General features: G+C 42.0%; 1 protein-coding gene across 13 annotated transcripts in view; it reads left to right on the forward strand.

The window, feature by feature from the left end:
- Positions 1-13,409, forward strand: part of ATXN2 (ataxin 2) — a 49,733-nt gene that overhangs the window by 23,735 nt on the left and 12,589 nt on the right. For 3 of the 13 annotated variants that reach the window (XM_058816929.1, XM_058816938.1, XM_058816931.1), the window contains 10 exons: positions 1,049-1,231; positions 2,689-2,877; positions 3,638-3,745; positions 4,639-4,709; positions 5,384-5,691; positions 6,119-6,182; positions 6,300-6,452; positions 7,362-7,428; positions 9,325-9,509; positions 10,156-10,288. In XM_058816929.1, the coding sequence (XP_058672912.1) occupies positions 1,049-1,231; positions 2,689-2,877; positions 3,638-3,745; positions 4,639-4,709; positions 5,384-5,691; positions 6,119-6,182; positions 6,300-6,452; positions 7,362-7,428; positions 9,325-9,509; positions 10,156-10,288 (1,461 nt within the window). The remainder of the gene's footprint in view (positions 1-1,048; positions 1,232-2,688; positions 2,878-3,637; positions 3,746-4,638; positions 4,710-5,383; positions 5,692-6,118; positions 6,183-6,299; positions 6,453-7,361; positions 7,429-9,324; positions 9,510-10,155; positions 10,289-13,409) is intronic. The other 10 variants (XM_058816930.1, XM_058816932.1, XM_058816935.1 and 7 more) reach the window with 5 other exon arrangements.

Raw genomic sequence — 13,409 nt, forward strand, 5'->3', positions numbered from 1 at the left:
TTATTGTGGGTTTTTTGTGGAGTAAGGAACTGAGAATCCACCTGCAAACTGAATTATTTCTTAGCACTTGTGGTTGGTTTGTCAGGCATGCAGTGAACTGGGAAATGTGTGTTTAAAATATTCACCTGTGTGAGATTTGCATTGAAGTGGTCTTGAGATTCATGGTTAAAATAGAGGCTGACATTTAAAGATTTATGTAACCAGGAAAGGTACTTGGTATTTTAGAAGTTTTTTTGAAACCTAAAAGCCATTATCTGAACTTGACCCTGTTACTGACCTGTGTTAAAAAGGAGCTGCAATCAGCCAGATTCTGTTCACACACAGTTTTTCCTCTTGAATATCAACATTTGAGTCTAATCCTGTAAAGAAAATGTTTATTAGTATGTTATAATTGTATTGCTGCTTAGATTTGAGCATGTAACCATGGTGTGGCGGCTGTGCAGAATTCCTGTATTCACTTATGACTTTGGCTTCTGGTGTTAAACATGCATGAGTTGAACCTTGGGATAACAATCCCTTGTTTAGTTGCAATTTTTGCTGACTTGTAAATGAATTGTGACCTGCTGCAGGCAATTGAGCCTGGCTGCAGAGAATGCTCTGCTGAAATTCCCCAAGAGCATTGGTCAGCCAGTGGTGGGATCACTATAAATGGTTGGGATCACTGAGCACCTGACAAAAACACTGGGAATTCTTTATTTTCTGGAAAAATGTTTGATAGCCTGGAACTGTGCTTATCCAGGGGCAGCTGCACCACTTTGTGGCTTGGCAGCAGTGGATGCTTGGATTGAAATATTTTAAATCCAGACCTTGCACACCTGTTTCAGTGCTGATAAAACCTCAGAACACCCAGGAGCTGCCCTGGGGAGGTGATGAGCTTGGCAGCTTGGCTGAACCAATGCCTTGGCCTTTTCAAGATATCATTGCCAATTTTATTGCTGCTTTGTTGAGAGTTTTAAGATGAAATGCAATTTGAAGGAGAGATATATTTGAGTTTTCTGTGGTGAACATCAAGCACTTATTGTGTGGGGTTGTCTTTTTTTCCCCTCAGGGCCTCCACGGATGTCACCAAAGGCTCAACGGCACCCTCGAGGTCACAGAGTCTCTACTGGTAGGGGTACAATTTCAAGTGGCTTAGAATTTGTATCTCATAATGCACCTGGGGAAGCATCTACTGCTGCAGTGGCACGAGGCAGCCCTTCAGGTGGGACGTGGTCATCAGTTGTCAGTGGGGGTAGGTAAAGCTTGGCTTATTGCAGATGGCTTGCAGGGGGATCCTTAGAGTGGGAATCTTGCCTTTTCCAGGCAATTCAGGCTCTGAATAATCATTTTCCAGGCAATTCAGGCTCTGAATAATCAAATATTGGGTTAAAGTTGGAGTGGGGATGTTCCCAGCTAGCTGAGTGAGAGTTGGTGCAATATTGTCCTTACTGTAGAGTCAGGTGTGGAGAGAAAGGAAGGAAAAGTGTGGGAATTAGTTGTTGAAAGGATTCATTTTTAGGGGATTTGTTGGAGGAGTTAGAGATTTGCCACTGCATCCCTGAGTTTGGTTATGGCAGCGTGGCTGGATTGTGGTTTGCAAATGAAGGAGGTGTTTGGGTAGAGGTTTTTGGTGTTTAAAGATGAATTGATACTCAGTTGGATGTACTTCTCCTTTAAAATTTACATGGATTTGAAGTGGTGATGCTGTTCTTGGCTGCTGTAGGAGCAGTTATAGTGAGTGTTATTTTTAATCTGTTAATATTTTTTTTTTTTTAATATTTGACTTAAAGCTCAGTCTTGTGCCACAGGTCTAGTCTGGAGCTCTTGAGTTGAGGCCATGTTCTGGTGGGCTGTCAGGAGCTGAGTGTTTCCTTGAGGGCAAGAGAGCAACAGTTTGGTCCTTTTTGGGTATTTTTAGCAGTGCAGGATTCTAGAGGAGCATAGAGAACACATTTCTCAGAAAGAAGGTATAAATTAGACCCACATAGGCTTGTTGTCTTGTGGAAAAAACTTCAACTCTTCTATTGTGGCATTATTTGTGATTTACCTTCCCTGTTTATATATTATTAACATGCAAGTAGGACTGTTAAACCACTTACCTGCCTGTCTGCTCACTCACTGGGAGTTAATATATGACAAAAAGCACAAGTGGGATGAGCAGGAAGCAGGAGCTACAATTTGCTGTCCAAAGAATACCCAACTTTCCTTGCTGCTTTAACACGGGGGCAAAAATATACCTAAAACCTCTCTTTTTTCAATAGGCTGTGTTGTTTTTTTTCCAGCTGGCAAACCTCCAAGAGAGGACACTGTAAAATGGATGTGTTTTTTCAGCCCTCTTAAAAAATATTTTACATCTCTTTGTGTGGAGACCTGACCACCTTTTGTGTTCTGCCTGAAACTGGGTTAATGTGAGCTGGTGTAGTTGCACTGCTGGGGATTTGGGGAAGCATTTTGCAGATTCTTGCTGGAATTAGAGGGCAGGGATAAATTTTGGGGGACAATCTGCAGAGAAATCACCCCATTCTCTATGAAATGCTGTGCTGTAAAGAACTAGGAGATGTGCCTGAAAGGTAAACAGGTTCTCAGTTACCACATAATATCTCACCAAGTATTTCAAAGCATGTTTTGTAGCCATTTTTAAAACTAAAACAAACTGCTGAGCAGATGGGGAAGCTCATCCTATAACTGCTTTTTCCTGTTTGTTTCTAGTTCCAAGATTATCCCCTAAAACACACAGGCCTAGGTCTCCAAGGCAGAGCAGCACTCCCATGGGACCAGCTCTGCCTTCTCCTCAGCCTGGTACAATTCCCACTGAATCTGTTGCCATGCCTGTTCCAGCTGCCTCTCCTACACCTGCCAGCCCTGCATCCAACAGAGCAGTCACCCCCTCCAATGAAGGTAAGTGCCCCTCACTGCCTTGCAAATGCAATTTTTGCATTTCCCTAATTCCTGACAAGAAATGTGCCCCCCAGGCAGGAGCACAGCTGCTTGCTGAATCACAGGAAAACTTGGGATACATTGAATTTTACTGTGAGTTCCCATTTCTCCAGCTTTAAATTAAGGTTGGAGAGAGGCTTTTTGACTCTATGTTTAGTTTCTTATGCCCTTAAGGAATATGGGTTTATAGGTGTCTGACTTAATTTTTTTAATATTTAATTTTTTTTTCTTAATTTTTTAAAGAGGATTTCTTTTTCCAAACTGAATTTTTGCCTCTTTTTTAATTCAAAGAAAACACAGGCAACTGGTTTCAAGCACAGCAGAAGGAATGGGGAAAAAAAAACATTCAGGAGCACAGTCAAATATCTAAGAACTCTCAAGTCTTTGTAGCATTCTGTATGAAGAGCTTGGACTGCTGAAAATAATTGGCTCTAAGTTTATAGTTTGTTCAGTGTGGTTAAGGTTTTGTGTATGATGAGAGGGATGAGTTTAATTGGGTTTTTTTCATTAGACAGTGGGGTGGGGAAGGAGGATGAGGGAGGGTGATCCTCCAGGCACCAACTTGGTAGCAGAAAATGTGTAAAGGTTTTAAGGTTTTTTAACCTTTTAAAAGGTTTTTCAAGCTAAAAATGGTTAAATCTCTCCCATTTCTCTCTTGTCTTCTCTCTTTGGTCAGTTGGAGTTGTGTGTAAAAGAATAACTTTGGCAATTTCTTTTCCAGCTAAAGATACAAGGCTTCAGGACCAGAGGCAAAATTCTGCAACTGGAAACAAGGAGAATATAAAGCCAAGTGAGACTTCTCCTAGTTTTTCTAAACCTGAAAACAAAGGTTTGTATCCAAAGCTTTCATGTACTGGAGTGATGTAGGCATTGTGCACACTAAACCTGCTCTCCTGGCTGCTTTAGTTGGCATTTTAAGGAAGGCTTGGAGGCAGTCTGGTGTTCTACAGTGAAATTTGGTCATGCAGTTGTGAAGTGGCACTTTGAAATGTTGTTTGTGACTCATTCCATCAACACCAAATGTAGAGATGCTCATGTGGATGGTGTGATTTCACTTGTTTTTTTTCTTTTTTTTCCTCCTTTCTTTCCCCTGCTCACAGAGCTGCTTTTTAGCTGCCTTTGGACTGAATATGTTTCTGCTTAGAGCTGTGCTCACAATACTTCTGAGCATCGTGGTCAGCAGAGCTTTTCTAACTGTGCTTTTCCTATTATGCCTCACATTTGTTTGTCTCTGTAGAGCTGTTTGTTCATTCAGTTCTCAAAAAAAAAAAACCCCAATCTTTTCATGTTGTTAAACTGAGAGCCAGATTAATTCATTCTCTCATTGGAGAGACCTTTAGGATGAGTCCAGCCATAAAACTCACCTTGGTCAGTGTTTCTCCTTCGCTTGGTGTGTTTTGAAATGCTGGCACAGGCTGGGCTGGGGCTTTTGTTGCATGTTCTTTGTGTTCAGTGAGTTCTGCAGTCCCTGCACCTCGGGGCTTCTGCCTTGGTGTGGTGCATGAGAACTAAAGATAAATCAGTTATGTAATGCTCTGCTTTCACAGAGAATTTCTGTGTGCTCACACACATAGGTCATTGGATTCTACCAAATTAAAACCCAAAATAAGGGGCTGGATTTCATTTTTATATCTGCAAAACCATTACATTTCTGCAAACTTAGTGATGTGTATAAAATTTGTGTTAGGAATGCTTGGACAATGTTGATCTTGTGTTTGGCAGGTGTCTCTCCAATTGTTTCAGAGCATAGAAAACAGATTGATGATTTAAAGAAATTTAAGAATGACTTTAGGGTAAGTTTGTCTCTGTTAATGGTGTCATCATTCTCATGTGCATCCAGATTATTTTAATGAATTGAACACACTGCCCATGTTAACAGGTCTTTATGCTTTTGCCTAATGTATGAAAATATCTGTAAGAATTCATGTTATGTATTGTAAAATCAATGCTGACTCTTGTTTGTACAATTGCCTAATGCACATAAATGTGAATATTGACTGCACTGAAAACAGGACTTGAAACCTGTTTGATCATTAGGCACAAATAATTATCTCACACTCCATATGGAGGAGCTGTTGCAAAATTAAATGAAGAGTTTTGCAGAGGAAAATTGAAGATGAATTCATATGACTTATTTCCTGGTTATAAGGGTTTATTAAATCAGGTTAGCTTTTCAAGTGGTGCTGTTAAATCACTCAGGGGATGAGTCCAGAGGGTTGTCTGGAGCTTTCCTGTCACTCATTAATCAACATACAGGTCACTTGAGTGGCTCAGCAGCTCCTTACACAGTGCCAGCTTAAACATTCTCAGTGCCCATGGATTTCTTTCCATGTAGAAATGGAAATGAGTGTTTTGAAAGGTCATTTCCCTTGTGGGACTGTGTTTTACTCTGTGTATGTGACAGCATTAGATGGTCTCTCCTGAGTTTTGTATCAATTTACTGAATATATCCCTTGGGTTTTTTCAGTTACAGTCCAGTTCCTCTTCAGATGCAGTGGATCAGCTGCTAAACAAAACCAGAGAAGGTGAAAAATCAAGAGATGTAGTTAAAGAAAAGACAGAATCCACCCCTAAAGAATCTATCATAGAAGCTGGCAGTAACACCAACTCCAGTGGTGGCAGTAGCAAACCCAACAGTCCCAGTATTTCTCCTTCCATGAGTAACAGCTCTGAGCAAAAGCGAGGGCCTGAGGTCACCTCCCAAGGTGTGCAGACATCTGGGCCTGGAAGTAAACAAGACAAAGAGGATAAAGAGGAGAAGAAGGATACTTCAGAGTGAGTAACCATGCCTTTTGGGAAAAGCACATCTTTATTAACAGCAGACCTTGTGTAGAAGTCATGGCTGGGTGACACATTCCTGGCTCTAGGTGCTGTGACACAGGAGGAGCAACAGGGGAAGGGACTGCCCTGAAAGTCATCTCCTGACTCAGTGCAGAGCTCTGCTCCTGTTGATGCCTAGTTCACATCTAAGAGCTTATTTCAATGTTTTCCTGGCTCACATGAGCTGTGGTATCAACTGGAAAACTTTTGTGGTTAGTTGTAGTAAGTCCCTCAAGGAGAGTGGCTTTTTGCATGCCATGAGGTGTTTGACTTCTCAGAAATGTGACTCACAGGTGGAAATGAGGTGTTTCTTAAATGATTAATTGCAGATACTCCTGTAAAAGAATAATGCCCAACTGAATTTTTTGTTCTTTATGTTTAGGCAAGTTAGAAAATCAACACTTAATCCCAATGCTAAAGAGTTCAACCCTCGATCTTTTGCTCAAGTAAGTGATTTGCTGCTATTTATCAATGCCTTTGAGTAGATCTTTATTGAACCAACCTTTTTTTTGGAGGATACTCAAACTAACCCTGCCATATCCATTGCTCACCTCTGTTTGCAGCCGAAACCTTCTACTACACCAACCTCCCCTCGTCCTCAAGCTCAGCCCAGCCCCTCCATGGTGGGGCATCAGCAGCCAACCCCCGTGTACACACAGCCTGTTTGTTTTGCACCAAATATGATGTACCCAGTTCCAGTGAGTCCAGGCGTGCAGGTAAAGTGCTGCAAACTCCTCAACACTTCACTGAGATCCTCAGGAAGCTGAGCAGGGCTTAGGAGTCATAGAATGGGTTGGGAAGGACTTTAAAGATCAGTTTGTTGCAGCTTGGGAGCTGGGAGTTAAAGCAGTGAAATAGTGCAGCTTGTATTGCTCTTGTAAATATAAATCATGTTGTTGTTAAATTTTGACTGTGTAAATACTGACTTTTCCCAGTGCTCCCCCAGTCTGGATGTTCAAATACTTCCAAACACTTGTAAATGGCAGCAGCCCACGTTTATTGTGGATCTGTGCAGGTTTCCTCCCAGTTCTCCAAGCATAGTCTCTCACTCTGCAACTGTTTCTTTGTTCCAGCTGTGTCCCCCTGGTTGTTGTAGGGATCACTGGGATTTCAAATTTAGCTCCATTATGGAATATCCAGGGGTGGAGGGGACCCACAAGGATCTTCATCCCAACTCCTGGCTCTGCACAGACACCCCAACAATCCCCCCTGTCCCTGAGAGCGTTGTTCAACCTCTCCTAGAGCTCTGGCAGCCTCAGGGCTGTTCCCATTCCCTGGGGAGCCTTTCAGTGCCCCAGCACCGTCTGGGGGAAGAACCTTTCTCTGATATTTCATCCTAACCCTCTCCTGAGTCAGCTTTATACCAAAAAGCTGCTGTGAGGCTGTCAGGGAGAGCCCAGTGCCTGCAGTAGCAGCAGTAGCATTCCTGGGCTGGTTGTTGCCGACCATCTGGTCTGAGTTGTGTGTCCGTGCAGACTCAATGTCACTGATCCAAGAAAATCTCATAGGTTAGACAGAGTTCACTAAACCCTGTAGCAGAACACATCAAAGCTGAGTGGGGCCCCCATCCTAGCACACAATGAGTTTTTAAAGGAATATCATACCTTCAACTTGTTCTGTTTCAGCCTTTGTATCCTATTCCCATGACGCCCATGCCAGTGAACCAAGCCAAGACATATAGAGCAGGTAAAGGTGAGAATAATACTGCCTGTTTGGTTCTCAGTCTGCATGCAGCATGGCTAAATGACAAATGTTTGTGTGTTTTCTAATCCATGGCAATTTGGTTTCAATCAATATTTTAAATGCTATTTTTATTAAAGGGAAGTAAGTGGAAATACTAATGGATTTGTAGATAAACTAATTCAGCTAAAACATGCCAGGTTTGAGTAATGGGGGGTTGCTTGGTTTGGAATCTGATTTGACAAACAGGAAAACATCTCTGTTACTTGGAGCATTAGGGTGAGCTGATCATCTCCTGTATTTCATAAAAATCACAGGTTTGTTTAAAGGGAATTTCTCTGCTGGTTTTCTGTACTGGTTTGCAGCAGTGCCCCAGTTGGTGCTTTATAGAAGGGTTTTTAACAAGATGCAGAGTCACTATTTCTCCAGAAAGAGTTTGCTGTGCTGCTCTCTGGAAAGAGCTGGTTCCAGTTTGTTCTTGTTCATTCCTGCTGCACCAGTGACTGAGCAGCTGGACTAACAATGACAATGCCACGTTTTTAAGTGACACCCGTGGCTGTGCAGTCATGGTGGGTGGTGGGGTGTTCCCTGAGCTGGGCAGGGCAGTGATGGAGCAGAAAGTGCTGCTCTTGTTCTTGTGCTGCTGTTCCAGGGCTGTAACTGTGCCCAGTGAATGCTTCTGCAGTGGCAGCAATGCTGCAGGACAGCAGCGCTGCAGCTCCAGGCACTGCAGGAGGAAATTGTTTCCTGCTGGTCAGAAACAAACAAGGGGCCTTTATCAGCCTAGGGGAGACAAAACCCTGCAATGTATTTCTGTGTTAAAACACAGTGACTTCACTGTGGCCTCACCGTGAAATCTCCTGGTTAGTAACACTGTTTTAATCAGAAATACATTGCTGAGGGCTCCCTTGCTGGGTGCGGCACCTCCAATTCTGAGTTCCTTTTAAAGTTCCAATATTTCCTGCATATCCATCTGTGTGCAGCACAGCCCTGTGGGAGCTGCCTGGGTTGCAGCTCTGTGCCTTTACTCAGTTCAAGTTGCCTCCTGTATTTACTTCTTTCTGTTGTTGATCTGCAGTGTAAATAAAATCATCGAGTGAATTTACGGATGTTTTCAACATTTCCTTCTCCTCTCCCTAAGAGGTTGCCCCTGCAGTGGAGTTTAGAGGAGCTTGAGGTAGCTCAGTTAATAGTTGCAGGAAGCTGGAGCTCTCCTGGAGCTCCCATGCCTGTGCTTTATAGACTGAATTAGTTTGTTCCAAGTGAGTTGGGTGTCACCTTCCCATGACAGCTCAAGTGATCCCACACTGCTCTGCTTTTTTCATCTTTCTTCCTTCTTAATTATTCCTACTCCTTATAGATTTTATCTCCCTCAGTGTTGTCTGTGACGTAAAATTTGCTTTCTGCTGCCCTGAGGGGTAGCACAGAGCTCAAAAGATGTGAAAACCTTGAGTTGTGGCTGGGTGGAGACCTTTATTGTGCTCTCCTCAGCCATAAGCACAAGTCATTTTAACATAAAGTATCAGATTTCCAGCTGATGGAACAGTGGCTGAGTTGTTCTCATAGAAGGTGAAAAAGCCTTTTAAAGGGGGCAGGATTAATTGGTTAATGTAGGAGTCCTGATATAACCTTTCTCTTCCACTTCTGATTCTGGTCAGTCTTTCTCTCCTTCACAAAAAAGGCAGGGCTGGGTTTGTGGCTGTGTATGTCCAGCCCAAAGGCAGTGATAAAATCATGTGTTTCCTGGAGAAATTCTTCTTCATTTTTAACAGAGCTCTAACCCATGGCTAAAGGTGTGGGGTGAGGATATTCCACATGGTCCCAGTAACATTTTTATAACGTAGAACCTTTCAGAAAGGTTTAATTTTTAATCTGTCTTTCTTACATGAGACAATCTTTGTTTTGCAGTACCAAATATGCCCCAGCAGCGGCAAGACCAACACCACCAGAGCACCATGATGCATCCTGCCTCAGCAGCAGGCCCTCCAATTGTAGCTACTCCACCTGCTTACTCTACACAATATGTTGCATATAGCCCCCAACAGTTTCCTAATCAGCCTCTTGTGCAGCATGTGCCACACTACCAATCTCAGGTAAGAGTCCTTTCCATGCTCCTCATCAATCCAAGCACAAATAATGAAGTGGTTCAGAGCTAAATAACCCCCTTGTGTCCAGTCCTGAGTCACCCTGAAGAGTTTCTGTGTTCTGGAGCACACGTGGTGATCTTGGAATGTGCTTCAAAGCCTGTAACAAATTTTAAGGTCCTAATGAATTTTAATGTCCTAACGAATTTTAAGGTCAGTTTACAAGTTGGCATTTATTATTGATATGGTTTTTTAGCTCTTTGAAGAGTTTCTTTAGGTCATGGCCAGCACATCTTCTGGTTAAGTGTTCTAAAAATAGCTTAACTTGGTGGACTGCTCTTACTTCAAAGGCTATTCAATCTACGTGTGTAATTGGATAAATGTATAAGCTTAATGCATTATTAGAGAGGCAAAAATTGGACATGCCAATGATTGCTGTCAGTTTCTAGCCCTTAAATTTTGGAAACAATTGGGACAATCCCAGCAGTGTGAAATCACAACAGTGAAATCACAACAGTGAAATCCTCAGCTCGCTCTGCTTTGAGCAAGGCCGAGCTGCCGCCCTTCAATCCCGACTGTTTAAATGACAAAAATTTCTTTGGAGTTAATTGTTAACCCAATTAACTGTGTGGTTTTTCCTTTGTTCTGCCTGCAGCATCCTCATGTTTATAGCCCTGTAATACAGGGCAACGCTAGGATGATGGCCCCACCAGCACACGCACAGCCGGGTTTAGTATCTTCCTCTGCAACACAGTACGGTGCGCATGAACAGACACATGCTATGTATGGTAGGAAACGTTTTGTGTTATATGTAACTTTTTAAGTCCTTACCTTGTGCAGGGGATGTATTTAATCTCAGCCTTCCAACGTGGGTATCTCAGTAGATGTGGTTTATATTTCATAAAATGATGATGATGATGATGATGAGCAGAGCATTTGAAAACTGAGCCAGCTGGTTCAAATGAAAACTCAAGTGTGCTGATTTCGGTAGGATGCCAGTGACCAAGATGAGATTTCAACCTGGGAGCTGCTAAAGAATATCTGCTGAAAGAAGTTTGTTCAAGTTCTCTTGATGCTCTTGATACATCATCCCTTGTTTGTTCCTTGATTATAATTAGTACTTGTTTTATTGCAAGGTTATGACCTCAGTTTCAAACTTGACTTTAGTTCTGGCAACTAGTGAAATGCTGTCTTTATGATACTACTGGCATTATTAACAGTATGAACACTGCTGTTTAAGCAAAATAAACCATGTGTTGCTTACCTTTCTCATTTGGTAAGTCAAGAATAAGTAAATGCAACAGCTCATGTACTGCTCTCACTTGGACAATTAGTCTCTAGCATTATCAGATGGGCATTTTTCACTCACAGTGAAGTGCTGAAAATGTGGGTTACCTTGTGACAAAAGTAAAATGTGCAAGAACTTTCTAAAGCATTATAAATGTATGATAAATCAAGGCCCAGTTTGGAGGAAAAAGAGCTCACTGCAAAATATGCTGTTGAAAGAGGTAGAGTCAAGGTTGTTTAAGGCTTGGAAATTGTCATAAAATGTCAAAACAGCAGATGGTCTCTTGAAAACATGGCATTTCAATACTTGTTATAGCATCTGAGGAGAAGTTTTATTGGGTCACATATATTATTGACTTAGATTCTAATAAAAGATTTTCTGTACCTTTAGACATCTTTGTATGTTTTCGGGTGCTTAGTTTTACACTGCTACTTAATGGAAGTCCATGACATGTCATGAAAACTTACAGAGAATCTGGAGTTTAGTGGGAAATTAATTCTGATTTTAAGAGGTGTCTTACCCGTCTGAAAACATCTTGTCAGCTCTCTGCAGTGGTGTGGTAACAGAGTTAAGAAACAAAAATAACTTATTTTGATGCTCAGAGGAAGAACATTTGAGCTCATTTGTGCTGAAGCTGAAATGGAAGTTACTTGTAGAGATTAATCTTTCTCTCACAGGTCCTTGCTAATTGTATTACTTTGATCTTTTCAACTCTTGTGCTTGAGGTGTCCATGTAAACAGATCTTCTGTTTGCTTTTTCATTAGATTAAATAGAATTCCGATAAAGAGAATGATCAAAGGCTTTCAGACCTTTATTGGTGAAAACCCTCCTCTCAAATTCTAATTAAAATAAAACCAAACATGAGATAATCTGAGATTTGATTCAGAATGGTTGCATGTGACTTTCTAGCAATTTCCCATTGTGCACCATCCTTATCTTCTGTGATCAGTGGGTTCTGCAGTACAAGCCTGTTGCCTTGCTTGGCTTTGATCAGATGTCTGTATAGGTTTTTTTCACTGATATTCTAACTTACAACTGTTAGATCTCATTTTGTGTTGGTTTTGCAGCTTGTCTGTTGTAGATATGTGACTACCTGCCAGTGCAAACAACTAAGTTGGGTCAAACTTGAGAATTCTTTGGTATTTCCTGCCATGTAATTAAATATTACTTTCCCAAGAGCACCTAATTTAACAGAAATGGCCTGTCCTCCTGTGTTCTTTCAAGTAGCTGCTTGGTGACTCTTCTAAATATTCTCCCACCTTCCAGTAAATGATGGAGTGCTTGAAATTTTTCTTACTGAAACCACTGAACCCAAGAGGATCATGAACTCCACGTGACAGACCTTTTTTAAGGGTGTGTTCTTGCCCCTGTGCAGACGTGTTCAGTGAGCATGAACTGTCTCAAATGTACCCTTCACCTTCCAAGGTGACAGTGACACATGGAATGACTCCTGATGTTCTGCAGCAGCCTCTCAATTCACATTTTTGCAAGGCTTGCATGTGCTGAGTGCCTGAAGACCTGGCCCAGATAGACTGTGCTTCCTCAAAGTGTGTCCAGCTGTATTGTGTCCACTTCAGCTTCCATTTATCCATGTGTGGGGAAAGGCAGGAATGCCAGAGGTGACCAATCTGAGCTGCTCATGGAGCTAAAGAACATCATGCTGGAATTGTTCACACCTGACTGAGTGACTATGAGAAAATACCCATAACTTATGTGCTGTCTATTGGAATCTTAAGTTTACCCACATTTGAACTAAATATACCTGTGCACTTTGATTCTGGTCCTCTCTTAAAAAATAATTTGAAAGTACAGAATTACAACTTCCTGAGAAACAACCACCGCTGCTGCTTTTGATTTTGCTCAAACAATTTCCTTTTTGGCTCTTAAAAATTGCTATCTGATTTTTAAAAGATACATTATTACTTAATTTTAGCACTGATATCAGGATTCAGTGGGGCCACGCTGCCCTTTTAACCCTTGAAGGTACTGGTGCTTGCTTTGAGTTATTCCTGCAAAATTCACTCAGTTTTTCTCCTGCATATGTGGTAGAGAGAAGATGTCTGCAAGAACTACTGTGCTGAGACCTGGGGGTTGGGGGGAAACTGCTTATCAAGTGTTCCTAAGGTGTGAAATGTTTTCTGGTAAGATCTGAAACTCCACCTTCACTAATGGTTTGGGACGAGTTGAAAATCTGTGGCAAATAGTAACAGCCTGACAGCCAAGAGAAAATCCTGTTGATTTAAGGGAGCCACCCTCACTGCCAGAATTTTGGGGTTGTTTTCCTTCCTGTCTTGTGAAGAGATAGCTGAATCCAAATTACATGCAGTGAGCTACACTTGGTGATAAGCACTCTTCCATTTTAAAGAAAAGTACTTTTGTCTGATGCTGTTTAAGGGGATATTCCTGCACTTCTGGGATTTCCTTGCCAGTTCACGGTGTCGCAACCCCGCTGTTGCCAAGAGAGAGAAGCAGAGCTGCATGGTCCCAGTAACCCCAGCCAAAGACAGGACAGAGGAGTGTTCAGATCTCTGGGGTTTTCCCCTCAAAATGGGGAAGGACAAAGTCCAAACAACTTTCATCCCAGCCAGACGATAACAACGTCTGTGACACTTCAGCTGCG

Source organism: Ammospiza caudacuta, chromosome 18 (assembly GCF_027887145.1).
Source record: "Ammospiza caudacuta isolate bAmmCau1 chromosome 18, bAmmCau1.pri, whole genome shotgun sequence".
Classification (NCBI taxonomy): domain Eukaryota; kingdom Metazoa; phylum Chordata; class Aves; order Passeriformes; family Passerellidae; genus Ammospiza; species Ammospiza caudacuta.